Source organism: Toxoplasma gondii, chromosome XII (genome assembly GCF_000006565.2).
Source record: "Toxoplasma gondii ME49 chromosome XII, whole genome shotgun sequence".
NCBI lineage: Eukaryota > Apicomplexa > Conoidasida > Eucoccidiorida > Sarcocystidae > Toxoplasma > Toxoplasma gondii.
The window spans coordinates 5,108,999-5,130,739 of record NC_031480.1 but is presented as its reverse complement, the minus strand read 5'-3'; the positions used below and the strand labels follow the sequence as shown (position 1 = coordinate 5,130,739).

General features: G+C 53.7%; 2 protein-coding genes across 2 annotated transcripts; both read right to left on the bottom strand.

The window, feature by feature from the left end:
• Nucleotides 1-267: 267 nt before the first annotated feature.
• TGME49_250690 (zinc finger (CCCH type) motif-containing protein) lies at nucleotides 268-17,123 on the bottom strand. The gene is made up of 8 exons (XM_018780934.1): nucleotides 12,574-17,123; nucleotides 11,876-11,959; nucleotides 11,162-11,475; nucleotides 10,708-10,783; nucleotides 10,010-10,372; nucleotides 4,664-9,333; nucleotides 1,702-4,186; nucleotides 268-1,393 (listed from the first exon to the last, which is right to left on the bottom strand). Exons 1-8 carry the CDS (start codon nucleotides 14,556-14,558, stop codon nucleotides 988-990), a joined length of 10,383 nt encoding a protein of 3,460 aa, XP_018635072.1. The 5' UTR covers nucleotides 14,559-17,123; the 3' UTR covers nucleotides 268-987.
• TGME49_250685 (hypothetical protein) lies at nucleotides 16,440-21,480 on the bottom strand (the record flags this gene model as incomplete). Its single annotated transcript, XM_018780933.1, has 4 exons — nucleotides 16,440-17,317; nucleotides 17,768-17,885; nucleotides 19,944-19,983; nucleotides 21,413-21,480. 4 exons carry the CDS (start codon nucleotides 21,478-21,480, stop codon nucleotides 17,292-17,294), a joined length of 252 nt encoding a protein of 83 aa, XP_018635071.1. The 3' UTR covers nucleotides 16,440-17,291.
• Between the last annotated feature and the right edge of the window lie 261 nt (nucleotides 21,481-21,741).

The window sequence follows — 21,741 nt, the reverse complement described above, 5'->3', positions numbered from 1 at the left end:
CCAGTGCGATGGTAGTGATAATACTAGTATATGAGTAGTCGTTTTCTCTCGCTGTCAATAGGAGTGATAACAGCCATCCATATATTGCGCCTGGAACATATCTATTCATATATATATATATATATATGCATATGAAACAAATGCATGAGATCGTTATTAGCGTTGTTCGAACCCGTAGCATCGTCTCCGTCAGACGAAGCAAACCTTTAGATGACAGTAGTCGAAGCTTTCGTCCCTAAAATTTTCTTGCGAACCTGTGGCTAGTGAGCCCAACAAGCACTTATTCTGTACATTTCACTTTGAGAGAGTTTGAACAGGCGAATCTCAAGGTTTCTCCGTTTCACGTGTTCTGCACAGACACACTGTTAGCAGACGGGATTCACCTCCGTCTTCCCTCATATTTGCTCCGGACAAAAAACACTACTTTCCAGGTTCTCCCTGGGATTTCGCAACCTTTCTACAAAACAAACATTCTGCACTTTTTTCCCTGGTAGCCCTCCTTGCGTCTTTCCCACAGCACAGTGATGTAATACCTAGTTTGGTACATGCTCTATGTATCACTATAGGGGAAACATATGAACAATTCCACATCGTACACACAACATACCGGTGCGATTGTAAGGAGGGAATAGTGGGACCCAAAAAGACGGATGCACACAAAACTGCAGATCAGGGAGTCCGCAAATAATCCCCGCAGCAACGGTGAGACATAACAAGCAATTTTTCTATTAAAAGAAAAAAACCAGAGACGCAAGAACGGCGCGACGAACCTGAGCTACGTACCCTGCGACATCCCTGAACGTATATCGATGGGGGCCTCAGAGCACCATCGACACTTCGGAAAAAAATTAGAAAACCCATACAAAACATCAAAAACAGCCACGCACACGCGCTGGTGGGAAACCACACAGTCAACGATGCACGCGCATGCGGAAGCCGTACAAAACCGTGAGATGTTCCCCTCGTGGAATCAGTTTGGAACGAAATTTATCTTTGGCTGCTCTGATTCGCTCTCGTCTCACTGATTCCGCATTTCTCTTCAGATAACACGACGGCGTCGAACCAGAAGCTGTCCTGGAAGGGTTTACTGGTGAGCGCGAAGTCAGCCAGGAAATCAAAAATCCCCTCCATTTCGTCGTCTGCTTCGAACGAGGAAGTGAGGTACGCGAACAGGAGGAGGAACAGCCGAGGGTGGACTTGATTGACTTGCTCGAGAACGACGTTGTCAAAGTTTTGTAGGAGAATACGCCTGGCTCTCTGCTCCGCAAACGCCGAAGCGCCCCGGCCCTCCCCCGTCGCCGCCCCCATAGGGTGTACATACACGTGGACAAGATCCGCGACTGCAGACGAAGTGAGCACCTTCAGGCTGACGGAGAGACTCGACATTCGCAGTCTGGAGGAAGAGAAACAGGAGAGACAAAGCCGGACAACACCAAAAATTTCTACCCACGGTGTCGGGATACACACAAACAAGGTAAGTTCACTGCATGGAAAAAACGAAATGCCACCAAACGACAACCAAAAACGAGGCAGACTGGTTTCCATGCGTCGTTCCGTGTGCTCTGGTGACAGCGACCAGACGCCTCAACCCCTGCACAACTTTGCATCAATATCTCGTCTGAGTGTCCCTTTCCTCATCTTGGATGTGTCCATGTTTGATTCACGATGTACCTTGTGTGCTTTTCTCAAAAACAGACTTACGTCTTGACGAAGCGCAGGAGACCATCGAGGTCATTCGCAAGCGTCGAGACCGCCGTCAAATTACCCTCCGCTCCTCTCCACTCTCCAGCAAGTCCCACGTCAACGGCTTCGAGAAGAGTTTTGTGGACTTTTCCGCGCCATCCTTCAGCGAGATTCTCGACACACGCTCTCCAGATGTTTTGCCTCTTCTCGTTCGCGCTCAGCCCCTCCGTCGCGTCTCCTGAAAAGAGCGAGTCGCAAGGCAGAGACGTCGGCGGCGAGAGGCGAGAAGCGGCCCGAGGCGACGCACAGGCGTGGGAGAGAGCAAACTGCACTTTGTCCAGAAAGTCCAGCTTCTGTGCATTCGACCAGAAGAACGGATGGTGCACGACGTCGGACAGAAGAAGGAAAGAATCGGGAAAGGCAGCCCTGCGTTCACGCGCGTCTTCCGCTGGCTCTTCTGGAAGTTCGTGCCTCTCGCTCTCGCCTTCCAGAAGCTCTTGAGACCCGGCAACGAAGTCCCCGGAACCTGCGTCCGCTGCATGCAGGGGATTTGTCTGTGAGAGAGGCCCGGCGCCACTCAGCAGAAGTAACAAATGCTGCAGAAGGGGGGGGAAGTTTGACACTATCTCGTACATGCCACGAAGTCCCTCCTCGACGTCGCCTTCCCTCTGGCTTCCCGCCTGCACCTTCCACGCCCCCGCGACTCCGCCGGAACAGACGAAGAATACGAGACGCGCTGCGGCGAGAGATAAAACTCGGGGGTTTTGCCTCAACAGCCTTCCAGGACAAACAGACACAAACGCAGGCAGTAGAGAGGAACCGAAAATGTCGACACACGTTGAAACCGCCGCTGCGTGCAGATCAGAGCGTTCCAACGCAGGCACGCGGGTCGCTACCCAGATGTCCGAGGGCGAAACGCCGAAACGAGGCAACGAAGCGTCACCCTGCTCTTTCGCGTCTCCGATTTCCCTGCTTTCGGGTGCGGCCTTCTCGGAAAATGCCTCTTTGGTTGCCTCGTGCAAGGCCACACGCATATGCAGGTCCTGCGCCTCAGCGAGCCCCAGAAGGACCTCGCGAAGAAGCTCGGGGAGCCGTGGCGGCGTCGCGAGTGAAGTGCAGTATTGCGCTCTTCCAACCGACGACCGTACGCCCCGGCTTGGACACAGAAAAGACGTCTGCGGAGAGGCGGAAGCTACAGTGGCAGCGTCCTCTTCGCTCCCTTCGCATAGTACTGCTGCTTGACGGAAGGAGGCGCCGGAAGGCGAGGCGGCTCTCGTGAAAGAGAAGAACGAATTGAAGGTATCTTTCTGCTCTCCTACCGCATGCGACACACTCAGCTCCGGATCGCGCTCCGAAGACTCGTCTGTGCGACGCAAGACGGTACTTTCATTGTCTCTTGAAGCCGGCGGGAACCGCAGAGAAGTGCCATGGTCCGCCTTCTGGCTCTCCTCAGGGGATGCCGCAGACTCTGAAAGGAAAGAAGTCCATCGGCGTTGGGCTGCGATCCCTACGTGTGTCTGGCCCTCTCCGGACTCGCCACGTGTGGGGGTTGAGCGGAGCGCAGGCCGGTGGACGAAGGCGTGACAGAAGCACCTTCCACCTGTTCGCGTATACTCAGGCCCCGCCAAAAACGCGTCGAGACAAAAGCGATGGAACAGGTGGGGACAGTCCAGCTCTCGTGTCTTCTCTTCTGGCGTGTATCCGCACCTAACAAAGCAGCAAACTTCGCGTTCCGCGCCTCGTGTATCCGGGACTCCTGCGATCGCTGTCTCTTGATCCGTATTGCAGTTTCCGCTTCTTTCGAGCGTCTCGCCACACAGCGCGCACCACAAACCAGAAACCGCGTCTCCCTTCCTCTCTGGATTTGCTTGTTGCGGACGTTCTGTCTGATCATCTGCTTCATTCTGTCTCGTTGTAACTGCGTGTGAGACTCTGAGCAGCATGGGGCGAACGACGAACTCTTTCTCTAAGGAAATCCAATCGCCGAAGGGAGAACAACGCGAGAGATCTAACTGGTGTGCCGCTGGGCAGCCTCGCACGAGCTGAGTCAAAGTGAGGTACCTCGTTTCTCTCGAGAGACTCAGAAAAGACAGCGAACCCGAGAGGGAAGATCTCACCCTCGCCTCAAGTGGAGCTGCAGGCGACTTGTTCACGCGGACGGCCACGGTGGCGGAAGAACCATTCGAATGCTGCCGAACTCTGACCCCTCCGTTCTTGTCGCCCGAAGGAAGGAAGAACACAGAGTCTTGGCCGCACACAGACAAGCGGCTGAAGAGATGCCTGTGAGGGCGGGACGTGCCTCGCTCGGCGACGAGAAACAGCAGACGCTGTAGACGGTCCGCTGTAGGAAGCAGGTCCTGGGCGAGTACTCGGAGAGATGAACACAAGTCGCATGCAGGGGAAAGCGAGGAAGTGGGAATCCGCGAACTCTCGGAGACACCCAGAGAAGACACGCCAGATCGAGTCGCCTCGGGCTTCGGTCCGGCTTTTAGAGAAGCCGAGGCTGTAAAAGAAAAAAGCATAGGTGCACAGATGGAGAAGAACAAACGGCTGAAATCAGGAAAAGAGAGCAATCGGAGGCCTCCACGAAGAAAATGTCTTCATGTGTTGAGGAACAGCCATTCTCTGCGAGCGAGTGACGCAGGGGTCTCACATGAAAACAAGGGGTTTCGCTGCCATGCATGCAGGTTTACGCGGGTGTGAAACCTAGATTCCAAAGCATACCCATTTGCAAAGTCCACCTAGGTCTTTGTTTTTACTCATCACCTAGATACGCACACTTTCTATACAGGGAAGGAAGCATTGATGAGCACGTCATACGTCTCGTGTGAAACGGAGGCGCTAAGAATACTGGATCTGAGTATCATGCGATACTAGTTTTACTTTATTCAAGACCCGTCACAATGATAAAGACAGCAGACTACGAAGAACTGAGTCTTAGGAGTTCCATTTGACATATGAGAATCAAGGCCATGCGCACCTGCGTCTTTCCGTTGTCGACTTAGGGGGTTTATGACATCTCCGGAGCGAGGACGCTCGCAGCCTGTCTTTTTCTTGCGGGATTGTTCTTCCAATGGCGCCCAACAGAAAACCACCTTTTCGGGTTGTCCTCCGTTCAAGCCTTCTCTTCTTAGCGTTTTGCCAACAACGCGCATTTCTCGCAGGAGCAATTCCCCAAGGAGTTCTCTCTCAAATAGGTTCTGCACCTCTGGCTCCTGATAATCATCTGCTCCTTCTACCCCTTGCCTCCATTCTTTCGCACCCTGTGGCGCATGCGTAGCCTGGTTCGTGCGTCCTGCCTTCTTGGCTTCTATCTCCTTCTCCCCTGACTTCCGGGTCTCCTTTTCCCCGCAGTCTCTGCTGTCTTCGGCGCGATCGTCCGTCAGCGCAGTCGACGAGGCGGCTGTCGCCATGGTCACTGCGGTTTCTGCGGAGACGCTTCTCTCGTCACCACGGACGGGGCGCTTTCCGGGCAGAGAACTCCCGCCCCACAACGGAGGTGTCCCCGCGGCCGGGATCGTGGAAACGCCCGTCGCCGCCGCGGACGCCGAGAGACCGGAGCCTGCAGGAAGAGACAGGTGGGGAGCGTGGCTGTGTGGCGCAGACCTCTCGGGGTTGAGGGGACGCAGGGCGGGCGAGAGTGAACGAATTTCGGAGACTGAAGGAAGCGAACAGACAGAAGGCGACGCCGAGACAGGTGAATCCACACTCCCTGCAGCTGTCACCGCCGTCAAGTCCTCGCCTACGCTGCGACTAGTGGGGGACTCTGCGCCGGCCTCGAAGCTCGGTTTCTCGCTTTTTGTCTCCGGGAAAAAACCCGCACAGGAGAACGAGCGATTCGGCGGCTCCGCAGACGTTTCTGCGTCGCGAGAGAGTGACAAAACAGAAGGTGGAGAGGCAAACAGGCACGACCAGAGCGGTAGAGACGTGGCGGGAAGCAGGCAGACCTTCCTGGACCCCACAGAAGGATTTCGGGCTCCGCCCTCGGCTTGCCCTTCGCTCGAAACGAGGGTCAGGGGGGCCGGCGAAACGACCAAATGAATGACGATTGACGGCGAGTCCGCAAGCGTAGAAACAGCCGAGCTGTCCTCGAATGTCTGCGCATCTTTCTCCATCACCTGCGCCGAAACTACGGCCCCGATAGGTTGCGAAGAGCCTGTTGGCGATCGTTTAGGGTGTGAAGCTGCGGGAAGGAGCTGAGAACAAGACGTCTCTTCGGTCTCGTCTTTTCGACCGAGATTCTTCTGGTTGCCAAGAATAGCGACCTTCGCTTCTGCTTCATGACACACGCGCCAGAATTCTGCAGGGGCGCTGTGAAGCCCAATGACTGCGAGCGATTTGAGTGCGCCGCCGTTCCCCGCATTGTCTGTCTTTCTCCGGAGGCGAAGGAGCGAAAAGAGGGAACGAGAGTTCTCAGAAGACAGAGAAAGTTCCGTGTCGCGCCCCGTAACCGGCGATCGGCGGCTGCCGTCTTTCTCGACCTCCCAGGAGTCTCGCTTTCCGTAAACGATCAGGAGTCGGCGCCTGTCCTCAGTCTCCGTCGCCAAAAAAGCGTCGAGTTCCTCCGCAGAGAGTTCTTCCTCGCAAAGGTGAGAGACATGGTAGCGCACTGTCTCCTTGCTGAGGGCAGCGAGTGTCTGAAGAAGGGCCGAGTCCGAGATCTCTGGGTTTCTTGTTTGTTCGCGGCGTAACGAGACGTACAAAATCACGTTGCTCCAGGCCCGGAGACATAGAAGGGACTTCAGGTAGGCTACCTGCGTGTCTTCGTCTTGTGCACACACCGCGAGAACCACGGGGCGGTGCGCATGCGGCGTCCGCATGTGGCGCCGCGTCTCTCCCCTCACTTGACCGTGCCGATTCTCCGTTTTGTCTCCGTGAGCGGGCTTCGCGACCAGGGGCTCGGCGTCGACTCCCTGGTCGTCGCCCTGCTCCGTGTGTTCTCGGCTCTTCATCTTCCACAGCGCACTCATAGCCTCTTCGAGAAACGACTGCTTTCTGTCGATCGACAATCTTTCGTTTCCTGCGGCCTTCTGCGTGGAGAGAGCGACGGGAGAGCCAGAAGAGTCTCTCCTTCGCTCGTCTTCGTCTTCCTCGAATGCGCCCCACAGAGCCGCCGCAGCAGTCTCGACGGCCGTGACGGCAGCTGTCGGAATTCCGCGCAATTCCTCTTTCTTCCCTCGGATGTCGCTCGAGCTCGACGATTCACGGCGCCCCAACGACGCGCCTCCTACAGTCACAACGGCAGACGACGAGTGTTGTTTGCGCTCGTCGTCGCCTCCGCAAAGGTGAGAGGACGAAGCGCTAGAGTAAGAGCAAGGAGAGGCCTCGTTTGCGTCTCCGCTCACGCCTTTCTGGCCCCTGGCCGCCGTCCTCAGGAGTCCAGGCGGCGCCGAGGAGGCGAGAGGGCCCCACTGAGACGGTCCCGCAGTCTCAGCTTCCACGGGGCGCCACTGAGCGCCCCACAGATTCGATACGCTCAAGGGACAGACGGGACCTTCACCAGACCCGCCACGCCCTCGGAAGCCTCCAGACGAGCGTCGAGTTGAGTCTTCTGAGCTCTGCCGGCTCGCCGGACAAAAGACAGCAAGCGAAGAGGAGCTGGCGCTGGGCGCCGCGGGCCTGCCCTCACACGGCGAGGATCCGGGGAAGGCAGGTGGACCGAAAACGTCGCCCTCTTCCTCGCCGCCCCACACGCTTTCTTTTTTCGGCGCTGGCGCAGACTGAAGAATCGAGATCTCCAGGTTGTGAGGCGCGGAGCGCCCCTGCCTGTGGGTCTTCGACTCCATGCCGTCGGGCGCGAAGATGCCCGGAGGCGAAGAGGACAGCGGTGCGGAGAAGGACAGAGGCGCGAACAACTGCGCGTCGGCTTCTGAAACGTGAGCGCGCGTTGAGGGACCCCAAACGTTTCCGTTGTCAAAGAGACGCATGAACCTTCGGCCGTGAGTCGCGGGGAAGGCGCCCTTTTCAACGGGTCTCGCCCCCAAAACCCCACAGGCATTTTCTTCGCCGTCTCCTCGGGAGGCGAGAGTCTCCAGTGAGGGTGACGACCACAGATCGCCCTGCGATGGGGTCGGTCCGCCCTTCGGGCCTCTGCCGCCTTCCGTGCTGGTGCTCCAAACTTCTGTCTCATCTCTCTCCAGACGCCTCGCCACGCGCGTCGCCTTTCCTCCGGGCATCCCCGCCTCGCCCAATGAGTCTGGAGTCTCCACAGAGAACCCACCAGACGAGACACAAGGCGGAGAAGAAGAAGATAATGTCCCCGCGGCGAACGGAAGAAGAAGGGCACTTGAATCGAAGGTCTTATGGCACTCTCGCCGCTCCACGGCAAGCGCATGTAGAGACGCATTTTTCGCGGTTGAGCCTCGCAAACTTCTCTCGCTGGTCCCTCTGGATACGACTCCCGAGAACGCAAGCGCCTTGTCGTTAGCTCTCGCCTCAACTGCTTCCTTGGAGAGCCCGGATGCCACGGGGTCTCCGGGGAAGGCGGGCAGGAAGGTCCCGAGCGCGAGAGTGTCTCTGGGCCCGGCCAGCGATCCCTTGGCTCCTACCCTCTCGTCTCCACCATGGGGAGTGAAGAGAGCAGGTGCATACTCTGCGACGGCCTTCCCGTCTTCCTCGGGCGCGGCACTCGGCTCTGAGAAGCCTGCGGGGTTCCCCAGAGCGAGGTCCGCCAAGAACTCGCTCTGTGCCACAAGGAATGGAGCCTCGGCGTTCTCCACCGAGAAAGTGTGTCCAAGCTCCTCGCCCTCTGGGTCTTCTTCCGCTTCTGGAGCGACAGCCACGAAGGTCTCTGTCTCACCCTGAGAGGCGCCGTTCAGCAGCATAGCGGCGACTTGCAGAAGCAGGTGCTCTTGGCGTTGTTCGCGTTTCGGCGGGGCGAGGAGGCCGCTCGCGGGTTCGAAGGAGGTCGGAAAGCACGATGTCGGTTCACTCCAGCTGTGCAAGTCTTCTCGTCTCTCGTCGTTCCCTTCTCGGAGTGCTGCGACCGATCCAGACCCCACACTCGCCGCATGCACCGCCGCGCCACACAAACTGTCCTGCACAGACCCCTGAGAGAGCCGGCGCGCCGGGTCCTTCTTCTGGAGAACCGGTTCGCGAGCCTCCGCCAGGCCCGCCGACCAACAGGGGCCGATGCGCCGTCGCGACTCCAACTGAGGAGCCAACGCATGTAAATCCTCTCTGCCGTCGAAAGCCCCACACACCCCTTCGGGCCCCAGGCCCGCCTCTAGGGGCCCTAGCGCCGCCGCCTCGAGCCCCTGGCCCTGCACACCTGCGGAGTAGGGCGGTGCGAAGGCGGGCGCAGCAAAGGAGGCCCCGTAGGATGTGGAGTAGGAGGAGAACGAAGAGCGACGGCGGCCCATGGCGGACGGCTTCGCAGAGCCAGCTGAGTGGGGCGCAGTCCCGCCCTTGGCGAGTGCGAGGGCCTTGGGCGACGATCCCGGGGGGTTTGCGCATAAAGGCCCACTGACGGAGAAGTTCGAAAAGGCGCCAGAGGAGACGAGCCCCAAGGAGACTCCGCCCGTCCGGTGAAGCCGACTCGAATTCTGGTGCTCGCTGGGAGAGGCAAACGCGATGGCGCGGCTCGCCGACACCAACGGACCCTCGGAGCCGTTCCCGGCGCCCGCACGCCGCGAAGCTGCAGTCAGTCGACTGGAGGGAGAGACACGGAGACACAGGCGAGCAACGAAGCGGTTCAGAGACAGAAGCAAACTAAACTGTGAAACGCGCATGCCCAGACACACGGCAGTGGCTGCAGCGGTAGCAAGTCACCAAGTTGCAAAGGCGAGAAACACGAAAGACGCGAGGGTCACAGCGGCGCATGCGTCGTGAAGACATTCTCTCGACAGATGCCACGTTCACAAACAATTCTGCATCTTGAAAGCGTCCTACACATGTACAATATATACATAAGTAAATTCATATACGTATCTGTAGACATGGACAAATATATGCATCTACATATACGGACAGATGCTGGATTGGCTCCAGAGATTGACATCCACCACTGCTAGCTGCATTAAAGCAGCTCAGTGGGATGGTCAATTACAGCAAACAAAAAGAGCTTGGTTTTCTGGATCCCATGACTGGCGGCACATTCAGTGTCCTAGGAACTAGATGGGCGTGTATATACCGCACATACGCGCATATGCAAACACCTACAACTACAAAGATTATATATTTGTATATAAACGTAGACAGTGGATTCTTCGCACAGGCAGGCATGTCCATAAATCGACGCAGATCCTGGGTGAACAATCCCATGATTACATGCGTAGAGAAAAGATACACTGCGACACAAATTCTGAGATAAATGTCAAGGACTTGCCTGTGATGGCCAAAAGCCTCAAAGTCGTCGAGATTGAACAATGGGGGTTCCAGGAAGAGCGGCTGTAGGAGTTTGAGTTGCGACAGGGGCAGGGGCATGGAGTAGGAGAATGTCCAGCCCGGAGTCGAGCAGGGGGGCACGGGTAGTCTGCGTTCGGTGACTTCGTGGTAAAACGCGCAAAGGAAACCTCGAGGGCAGCCTCCAGAAGAGCCGGATCCGCCGTGGCGAAACGAGCGGCCTTTTTCACCCGATTTGCCATTCGCGTCTCCACTCTGGGGTCGGTAGTCCATGCACGGCATCGTTTTGTAGTAGGAGGGGTGATACAGCTGTTCCTTGCTGCCATGTGAAAAGCTGCAGCGCGCTCTGAAAAAGAAAAAAACCACAAGCGAACAAGACCCTCGATATCTCTACACTTAGACTCGACTCCGAGCACGGCAGACGCATACAAACCATGTATGGAGATGACTATACACCTACACACACCCTCACATAGGGAGAGGTGCAGATAGATGTACAAGTAGATGTCTATATCTCTCTATAGATAGATAGACACATCGCTTTAGCGACACAGAGATATATATGGATGTGCAGATAGATACGTCGGGAACTGAAGATATGCACATTCAGATCGATCGACACGTGCGGCATTTGAAATTCGCTTTTTGTCTCCATGAAAAACTGTCCCCAGAGCCACTCACCCGTGTGGACAACGTCGATCGTAGTCCGCAGAGTGAAGATCTTTCGACCACGAGGGGCACGGTTCGGAGCCGTAACCTGCGAAACACGTAGACAGCAGAGCTTTTCGTGGCGATGGTACCCCCCCCCCCAGAACGCTGTTCTTCCCAGTTCTCCTTCGCAAAGCTCCGATTGGGCAAGACAAGAAACTGAGGCAGAAAGCGTTTTCACGCGTTTCGTCTTTCTCGAGCAGTTCGAACGTCGCACCTGACACACACGTTTCGACGAGAAAACACTGTTACTGCGAGATGTTTCAAGGCAACACGAGGTCAAACGAGAATAAGCATGCCGTCATTGCCTTTCAAAGTATTGGTTCAGACAGAGACCCGACCAAAGAGTGGAGACCTTCCTCTGCAGATCGACATTTTTGACACACCCCTGTTCCACATTGTCTGATTCTTCTGTCTGTCTGCTCACCGATGGCAGGAGCGCGGCGGCAGTCCTGGTAAGTGTGCGCGTAGACGCAAGTGTGCCAGTCGTGTTGTGAGCCGTACGGGCACCAGACGGTCTTGAATTTTGCGACGAAGAACTGGCAATCCGGTTCCTTCTCTTCTTGCTCCGTGAACAGCGTGGCGCGAATTTCGGCGCGAGAGTGCGCAAAGGCACAAAACACGCCGCGCGCGCATGTCGTCGAACCGCCCTTGTCGGTTTGCGAGAAATTCGAGCAAAAGCGCTGTTTGTAAATGTTCGGGTGGTACAGCAACTCGTGGCGGTTGTGACACCTCTCGCAACTGCGAAGCGAAGCACACACACGGTCCAGACGCTGCACTTCTGAAGATTTAATCGGAAGCCTACCGACAGCACTGGGATGTAGGCCTTCTTTCATGGACCGCAGACCAAAAACGCTCGAGGCTGTTTTTTCGAAATCGTACACAAGTTCCAAGCAATGGAAATACGACACGAAGAGTCTCTACTGTACATGTATGTTGTGTGTACTTTATAAATTAAAGATGCCGTATATGGGTATACAGATGTATATGCATCATACTTACATTTTTCTGCATTGCGTATACTTGGTAGACACCATACATCTTTTGAATAGAGTACACCACTTGCATGCATCATAGAGATACTGCATAGATGTTATATATATTACGGTTATATTGAAGACATTAAGTATCTCGGGCTTACTTGTCTCCTTTGCTGCACTGGATCGTCGCGGTGTCGAGGTCGAATTGTTCCTCGCACTGCTCTGCCTGGTAGGTCACGGGGGCCCTGAGAAAACGAAAACGAGAAGAATGCGCGAAGCGAAGTTCTCTTCCTCAGAAGAAACCCAAGAACAATGAATACCTTCCCCAGAAGAAGAACAGGGGACTCCACCTCGTCTGCCATGTTATATTTTTCTTCTGCATGCTTTGTATATAAGATCCTCTCCAAATGGTTCAGAAGGAAGACATTTTCGATTTGAGAAATGCTTGGAAAGCATAACTAAGTACATCACTTCTTGATTTGTTCGCTTTTCCTCTCCTGGCGTTGACGAGAATCTGTCACATGGTCAACCGTCACCTGCTTCATCCCTCCCCTCGTATTCCGCTCATTCGCCCTTGTCTCCTTCGCTTCCGCCTCTCGCGTCTGACGCGAACAGACCTTCACCTGCTTCTCGGCACAGACGGATAGGAAGAACGCCAACACACTTTTCCCCTAGTGTTTTCTACCGCTGATCTCTTCGTTTCTGCCTCCAGTGTAAGTATAGACTAGATTGTTTCCACCGAAATCGCTAATCCTGCCCGACCCATCCCTTGGCCACAAACTTCCAGTGCCCTCTACGCGCTCGCAATCTTACTCGTCTCTCCCTAAGTCCTTCTTTTCTGAGTTTGCGAGGTTCGTACCTGCGCTTGTCTCGGTAGTTGTGGTAGAAAGGACAGCTCTTGCGTTCGTGGAGCACGTTGCGGTGTCGACAAGGAAAGACTTTGAAGAGGTCTAAATCGAGAGACCCATCAGGCAGAAAGACGTTGGCAGGTCCGATGCCGTCGGCGCTCGGCACTCCCGCATTGTGGAAACTTCCACCCGCCGTAGCTTTCCCCTTTCCACTTTCCTCACCAGCAACTGGCGCCAGCGGAACACCCGTGTCTCCTGCAACCTTCGCGCCTGTGCCTCGCCATTGCGTGCACTCTCTCCACGAACACGCGGCGCTCCCCCTCTCGACCTTCTCGCCTTCCTCCCCAGTCTTGCTGTCGCATGCACCGTTTCCATCGCATGCTGCTGTTTTGCCGTCGTCGCGAAACGTGCCCTTGGGCCCCTTCGGCGACGCCCAGAGAGCCGGGGGCGCGTGAAAGCGCGAGGCCCCGTCGCCGGAGCCAGAGTCCTTTGCAGAATCTTTCGTCTTTTCAGAGTTTCCCACCGATTTAAGCCCCGCACCTGCGAACTCCTCTGAGCGTTTGTCTTCGGTCTTCTTCGGGGGCTTCTCGCTCGCTCCGGAGAACCCGCAGAGACTCCGCGAGCCCTCCCGCGGGTCTTGCGAGAGACAGCAACCGCCAGTTTCTCGGGGCAGCGCACCGCCCGCGAAACTCAGAGAGGCACGGCGGGTCTGTCGACTGAGGCCTCCTCCAGACACAGAACTGGAGGCGTCTGCGCGAGTCGAGTCTTTCGCAGAAGTCGCACCTGGTGCGCGACAGCACTCGGCGCCGTTTGGTTCAAGCCCCGAGAGACCAGGGTGTTGGGCTAGGGGAGACGGTAGCTTTCCAAGACCCGTAAGAGTGTACTTCTTCGCGAGTTCCGTCCGCAACTCGGCCTTCGTGTGCGCTTTCCAGCAACAGCACCGCACCCGCCCGCAGGAGAGGAGGGCTTCGCTGCCGCGCTTCCGTGGACTCGCACCCGTCGCAGAGTTCCCACCCGCGTTTGCAGAGAAGCAGCAAGACCTGCTTGAGTTGTTTTTCAAGTTCGAACAAAGAACTGTTTTGTAGACCGCAGGGTGGCCAAAGTACTCGGCGTCTGTGTGACAGGCCAGACATTTGTCGCCCTCGGCGCACCACGTGTTGCTCGCACCGGCGAACTTGGAGGGACACCTCACGCCCCAAAACAGGAGACACCCGGAGACAGCATCGACGCAGCTCCTTCGCTTCCTGTTCCCAGGTCTGAGCATGACCGTGAGATGGGCCTCCTTCTCGCCTTCCTTGTCGAAGACCGGCAGGTCAGACGCACCTGGTGCCGCCAGTCGCAAGTCCAGTGGCTTCCTTTGCTTCCGCTTCCCGTGGCTGCCGCCCTCTCCCCTCACACTCGGCTTCTTTTCTCCCTTTCCGCCCGCCGCTTTCTCAGTTTGAGTCTCGGCCGAGAGAACCGCTTTCCCGCCCTCGCCCTTGCTGTTCCTTGCGTGCAGCGGCGAAGCTGAACGGGCAACTCGAGAGCCTTCCTCGTTCTTAGGAGTGCCGCTGCCGGATGCACACAACGCCTCGTCGCGGGGGCTTGTCCCTCGATGCAAGCCTCTCTTTGCAAGCTTCTTCTGTGGCTTCACCTCAGCGTCTCCTGGGGAAGCTGACCATACTCTGTCGTCTTCACAGGCTCGCTCGCTGTCTCGGCGGCAATCCGTCTCCGTGTCGCTGCTTGGGTGTCCGGCCGGTCGCTGAGACACTGCGCGAGCAGCCACAGCTCTGTAGCTCAAAGCCCCACCGGTGGAAGTCGAGGGCGAAGGCTTCGTTGGCTTGTCTCCTCGATTCGGCAAAAGACCGGTGTCAGCGAGAGTCGACGCGCCGGCGTCAGAGGTCAAAAGAGACGGCTTCGGTTTCGTGGACAAAGAGAGCTGCGGAAAACTCAAGAGAGACACCGCCTGACTCACTTTGCAGGGTGGCTGCGACGAGCTTGAAGAGTTCTCCATCATTGTGGCGAGGCAGAGATTTTTGAGGGGAGTGTTTGGAGTGAAGGGGACGAGTTCCTTCGAAACGGGAGCGCCGCATGCGAAGCCGAAGCAGGAATAATGCTTCCACAAAGTCCAGACGGGAAGCGTAAGAAAACAATTCGTGGTAGTTTTCAGAGGCGGACACCGGAAAGCTAGCCTCGATCCGAAAAAACGAGGTGCCCAGAATGCGGGTCCAAAGACAGTCACAGAAAACAAATGGGACCAAGCATACGATGCGGCAAAAAGCTGCTTTGACCAGGAAGTATCCCTTGGGAAAGGAAAAGCCGACTGGAGGGCATGAAACAAAACCGAGTCTCCGCGGGCCGTCGTTACGCACGCCTCATGTTACTAAGTTGGCACGCTTCCGGAGAATCAGTGGTCCCCAACCACAAAACGAGAAATACTTGCAGACACACAAATCAATATGGGGTGGCAACGGTGATATCACTAAAAAAACCTTTTCGCGCTCGACACTGATGCCTGCACTAGTCCAGAGCCACCGGGAGACCGGCAGGATGGAAAACGGTCTGCTTGGCGTTGCGGCACAGCACAGAAAATGAGACTCCGGCAATCTCTCCAACCTTTGGACAGACCTGGGACAGATTGGCCCTTTAACCAACGGCCTTCTTCACATGAACCTTCTCGGGGCCCAAATAAAAGAAACACGCTGAATTCTCCACCGAGTCTTTTCACCTGCAAAGCGAATTTGATGCTGCTTGAACATGTTGAAAGCTGGAATTCCCTGGGTGTACGTACACCTGAATCTTTGATTGAAAGACTTGCGAACCCGCGGATCCGGTGGGGGGCAAGTGAGGTGCGTGTCGAAAAACAGTCTCTGGATCAGGAGCTGATTGACTATGCAACAGCAGCGGATAAAGAGCGAGACGAAGATCCAAACGCGGGTCCCTCGCCACGTTCCGAAAAACTCATTTGGGGAAAGCGCGGTGGGTACGTGGTTGTGAAGTTAACCTCTTTGGGTTTGGAAAGTCAAAAATCAAAGCACGCAGACCCTCACAGACTGGAAAGTGTCTATCCCTCTTGGACCCGAATGTGCAGTCCGAAAACTCCCATACATCTTCATTCCCTCACGAAAATTCAAGAGTTCCCAAGCCCACTCTTCATCTTGCCAGCGTACGCGTCCTGCATCTCCTCCATAGACAAACGACTCCCAAGTTCCGAGCGCCTCCCTAGAGGTTACGCAACGGATCCAGAAGACGAAGTGGATTTAGAAACCGCAAGGACTCGCCTCATCAAGGTTGTCACCTGTGACACGCCTACAGGGCAGTCGATGCAAAGCGGGGTCGGGATTTTTTTTCTGGCTTGCTGTCAGCGGTACTCACATAACGCCAAACAGATGAAATACCACGCCAAGTCTTCTGAAGAAACCTGCCTTCGCAACAGAGGCCGCCTCCCAAGATGATCCGGAAGCGAAAACCACGATGTGAAAGCTCCGTCACATTGACAGGCCCTGGCTAGCGCCGTGGTTCTTTGTTGCGGCGGACGGCTGGCTGCTCTGTCTTTAGGCGTTATGTCTCCTCTGAAAAAAAAGGATTTTCTTCCAGGGCAGGAAAAGCCACGAGACTGCTTTCGAGCCCGCTGCGCACCGGGTGACGGGTACGCCTGGCGCTAACGGCTGCAAGAGAGACCTATGACGCAGCAGCGAAAATGGACGTCTGCGAGTTCCCTGAAAAGTGAAACGGGTAGGAATCGGCATACTTTACATGACACTAAAAAATTTCAGGCTGTGCGCGCGGCAAGCACTACACAAAGACACACCTAAAAACCATTCTCATGATTCTGCCTAGTCTGGCATACGCGAGGTCCTGTCTATATGCAGCACCAGAGCTCGCGTTTTTTCCTGGAAAGAAAGGCGACACTCGACTGGTTGCAGTGACTCGCATGGCTGACGAAACAGGGGTTTTGTCACTGCGTGTGCCGCGCCAAAAGACTCTCATATGTTCTGCTTGTTCCTTGGCATGGGACGGCCAGCTCGCGACACGCCGAGATGATATGGGGCCACGCGGCCGCTGCAAGACCCGTCCGCACCAGGCTGCCGCAGAAAAGAGGACCGTTTCCACAAGACACGCAAAGAATTGTCGTTTTGGCAGGCACAGGCGCGCTGCGAAACCCGAAACGTTTCCGAAATCGTGGCGGGAGAGCTTTTCGTGGGACGGGTTTCGCAAGAAGCGACGGGTGCGGCGATTCGCTGTGCAGCACAGCTGTGACTGGGCTGACCGCGTTCTGGCGCTCGTGCGATTCAGAAACTCGTGATCCGATGACGAAGAGAGCGAGTCACGATGTAGGAAAAAGATTCTTCTCAAACGAACGGCGCCCAGTTTACCCGTGCAAGACAGATACAGCTTTCCTTAGCAGCAGCAACCGAGTGCTGCACAGGGAAGTCCTGGCAGCACGTGGCAGCAGCCAGGAACCGCGTGTTCAAACAGAGCTTGCTCGCACGCGCGCAGAGTCTGGCAGGATCATCCACTTTTCCCGGGGGCTCCACATTCGCTCTGTGTGCTGGAAAACATTCCATCGCCGAGAAACGCCAGAAAACAGTGAAACCAGCTGGGCTTGCCACGCCAGGCTCGGCTGCCCCTTGCCACCGAAGTCAGTGGGCAGCGTGGCTGGACCTGGTGTCGCTTGCAGCCGCTAGGTCACGCGCGTTCGCGGCTGTTTTGTGGAGTGCTGTCTGCTGGCTGCATGAGATTGTCCGCTTCAAAACAACTGACAGAAACACCGATCTACGGGCAGAAAACGGCAGAAACGAACGGAAGAAAAGGCCTTTTGGTGCCACCTGTGCTCTCGACAAAATGCTCTCACCATTTTCGCGCAACCCCGAGACTCAAGACCGTACTCGCGGAACACACGTAACGAACTGCGCTGTCGACATGCCACACCCGACCCTGTTTTTTCCGACTTTGCTCTTGTGAAACAGCCAGAAAAAGCGACTCATATACACGAAAAACCCACATTAAGATCGCCGCAAATGGGTTTTCACGCCGGATGCAGAGTCCTCCGTCGGAGTTGCCCCTACCTGACACTTGGCACGTATCGAAAAAGCAAGGTGACACGCTGCCACAAACAACAGCTGGCGTACCACACACTTTTGGATAGCTCTCCGTGCCCTGCACCCTGTCTCGTGCGCGTTCTCGCGATCTATCCTCGGAACAGAGCTACGCCGCTTTTCTTACAACGGAAAAGTCGAGAATCCAGGAAGTAGTTCGGGCTGAGCATGGAACGCTGAGCAGTGCGTTCTGTCGGCGGCGGGGTGACTCGCGCATGTCGGCACCACGCACGTGCTCGAAAGTCCTGAACCATCATAGGCCACTCATAAAATTTTTTCGATGCAGGATATCGTGAGGCATTTTGCCTCTCCATTCGTAAGACATTCTAACCCCTAGAAGTCTTCATTGGCCGGGTTCGCTTCCTACTTGTCCGCTCAGGGATCGTCGATTTACAGGGAATTCGATAAGCAAGTCTTGAACCGCGGGCGGTGCCTCGATTGTAGAATAAATTTTACGAGGCTGATCTAAGAGGTGTGACTCCCTCACAACAGAAGATGAACGTCCTATCGCCTAACTATTTGTCTGTTGAAGAAGGGACCGATAACTTTTGTTTTTTAAGCAAAAGGTTAGAAGTAAGCTTGATGTCATAGTGAAAGCGTGTTATTACAACTAGTAATCGCGTTTGTATACGGGCGTAAAGCCAAGTGGTAAGACACCGGATATTGACTCCGAGATGCATATGTTCGAATCCTTTCTTTTAGAATATATGTAATAAATTAAATTCTTTTGTAGTTGAACGGTAGAATAAAAGTCTATAAAGTCTAAGGTGAAAGTTCAACTTTTTCGCAACGTACTTGTTCACTTTTTGAAGCAAATTTCTTTTTAAGTACAATGGTAAAATTCAAATTGAAATTACTTGCCTTTTCTCATTTAATATGTCAAGCAGACGTATATATCTTAACCGTAGCTGAAGGTGGAAGAGACACACCTATTTTCTGAAGGATGTTGCTGGATTAATTCAAAAAAGAACGGAGTTAAGTGACGTAAAGCTCTTCATAGCTCAGTGGTTAGTGATGCCGACTGTTACCCGAAGAATCGCTGGTTCAAATCCAACCTGGAGAGAAATTTTTATCAACAACATATTAAGGAAGGAGAGATTTGAACTCTCATCGTTTTTTAAATCCCAAGTCTAACGCGTCTTCCAAGTTCACCACGTCCGCATACCATACCATACCATTTTTAGTTACGCCTACTAGGTTTCGAACGTGCACAAGAGAATTAGAATTTCAAATTCCGAGTCAGTAATATCTTGATGTCGTGTTAATACTTGATTAGTAAGTACTCTCGCACCATTTCATGGACAGGATATATATGCTATACCTCTACAGTGGTATTAGCAGTGTCTAGTGTCGATGTACAACAGACCCAGTACAGGGTATAACTTTGAGTAAATGCAAAGGTACATTATGTAACAGTCTCTCGGAAACATTGACAATCATATATCTACACTCCGTCGAATCCGTGTGGATTCTGAAAAATAATGTTTTAAAAATATAAATCATTTATATAATAATCATGTTAATAGAATAGGTAACTGTTTTCAACATAACTTCAACTTTCGTTTAGAAAATATATATCTACCATGCCAAAGTTAATCAATGTAAAATCCTCTTCGCTTTTTCAGAAAAAATGGCTTTTATAAGATCAAAACCAACTGAAGACCTTCCTTCTCCACCTCCATCGGAATGATCCACAACATTCATTCCTGTGCAAATATTATCGTATTTCCGGAAAAAATAGATTTTAATAGCCGATAATGAAATTTTAGAATTAGTAGAGCTGGAAACGCGTGAATTACTGGATAAATATAATTTCTCACCGAAAATCAAATTGATTCGCATCATTTACAACAAATTTCTTGTCTTAGGCCCCGATTAACCCTATCCAACTTTTAGGTGGTAAAGTAATCGTTTTACCCAGGCGAAGATTAGTGGGCTTCCAAAGAGATCAAAATGAGAAAAACAAATTGTCTTGATGTCTGTTACAGCTAGTTTTTGAGAAACACTCACGAGCCCAAAACCATAACTTTGCAATATCAATGGTTTGCGGCATAACCATAACACAATTGCATTTACACAGTTCAGCCCTGCATTATTTAACTCAGTCAATTAGTTTTAGGTTTGATATTTCAGACCAGCCTATTCAAAATCAGGATGACTTTTTGTTACATGGCAACCTGTGGGTTTAAGACTAGTTTACATGCGTGCATTTTAATATGAAGGTTCTTTGGATGAAATTCCGGTATCGGCTTACACAGCTGCCCAAATGTCTGCAGACTATGGTAGCTGTTGAAGAGACTTACCAGGGTTAGCAAGCCACAAGTATCGTCGCCCAGTCCCGTTCTGCAAAACAGGGTGGGTGTCACATCGTTTCTAAATTGTGTCAAAGGATGCGGGACCTCTTTTCTTCTATCTTCAGTACACAGGCAGGAAACAGGATACCTAAAGAGATCCCGAGATGTTGGCTTGTACCGAATTCCTCGGGAGTCACCTCGCGTGAGGCAAGAGTCCGCATGATCGATGCGACACACAGTGCAGAAATCCAGTCCCTGAGAATGACTCTTCGTACAGCACGTGTAGGCAACACATGAGCACATATTAGTATTAGTGGCACGTCTTGAAAATTTCTCGTGTGGAGTACCAGATGATGGTAAACCATATTCCAAGAACACACAAACACAATCCTTCCGACTTCCACGATGTCCAGCCGAAGGTTCACCGTGTGTGTTACAGGAAACTACAGTCCGTTAACGCCAGTGAACAAGCCGCATAGTACATATTCGGTTACTTTTCAACTTCCATCAGAACGGGGTCATGTAGGGGGGCCACGCACAGTGTATCACATGACGGTCGAACACTTGTACCTTTTAAGGCGCATGCATTAGAGATGACGACTGGCTAGCACTTGCTATTGCTTGTAACACCAGCATACCGTGGGGCTGCAGATTCGTTCATACCAAACGTCTCTGATGCAACTACAGCACGCAGCTACCTTCCACGAGCGCAGTCTCTTCTTTCAGAGAAGTACAACAACAATTAGGTAACAAACCACCAGCTGGCTTTCCACTAACGCACAGGGATGGCTATGCTGGTGCAGTTTACTTTATTGCGACAGCTCCTGGCAGCATCTCGCTGACTTTTCCGATTGTCGACTGTGGAAAACCGGCCCCATGGCTTTCGACTTTCGCAGGGAGGGGAGGGAACTCTGGTTTATGCGATATGGTGTATCTCCCTAAATCACATCTTCATCAAGGAGGAAGTGAAAACAGTACGGTCGCTGACACCACAGAAAAAGCTTGTGCTGTCGAGAGACCAACCAAGCATTTCCCTTCGTTATTCGAAAGGCGACTTACGATGCCTGTGGACAAACCAACAATGTGTAGGACTCTCTAGTTGTACAGTTAAGTGCTGTGCGAGTACATGCCCGGTAGGAACGCCAGAGTTAGCTGCACCGCGATCGAGGTCATTCCGATACTGGTACAGAAAGCCACACACTTTTTTACCAGGATGATGGAGTGTAACAAGATGGCAGACCATGCAACAGTAACGTCCGGAAAGAAGCGCTAAAACACGGTTAACAGAGATGGGTGTTTCTTTTACGAAACCCACAAATTCTAAGATGGGTAACAGAATCGAATGAATAGAAAAGGGGCACCTGCCCTACAGCGCATTATTGACGTCACGCCATGCTGGGGCTCGGTCCGTGGTAGCACGAAAGTCAGTTGGAACCAAGCAGTGTGAACGGCAGTACGCGCGGGACTGTCTGGCTTACCCTTCTGCGAGAAACGTAGGAACATGTGTCGACGAAATTGCCCGTGTATGTTTGAAGACTGTCTGCATGCTAAATCTACATTCTGGCGTCAGGCACGTGCGTCGTGAGTGCGGCTGACGAGTGTGGCATCAGTGAAAACGAAATCACTTCTGGAAGACCCGTGACACTGACTCGAGGTCTCGTCTGCGGATACCGAATGCAAGCAGTCTTCTCAGGATCGACCAAAAACAGCGGGTTACGCTTAGGAAAAAACAAAAGCCTAAACTACTATAGCTACCCTGATAACTTGCCCAGTTGTTTCTTGCATGTGCACATACTCTGGTGAGTGT

Bases quoted from the DNA above. Each gene is read 5' to 3' on its own strand.
- TGME49_250690 (XM_018780934.1), bottom strand. From the start codon at position 14,558: ATGATGGAGAACTCTTCAAGCTCGTCGCAGCCACCCTGCAAAGTGAGT. The intron at 9,334-10,009 runs GCAAGTCCTTGA...CTCTCCCTCCAG, and splicing joins GAGGCTTTTGGCCATCACAG to TCGACTGACTGCAGCTTCGC. The intron at 1,394-1,701 runs GTAAGTCTGTTT...CTCTTCCTCCAG, and splicing joins CTCCTGCGCTTCGTCAAGAC to ACTGCGAATGTCGAGTCTCT.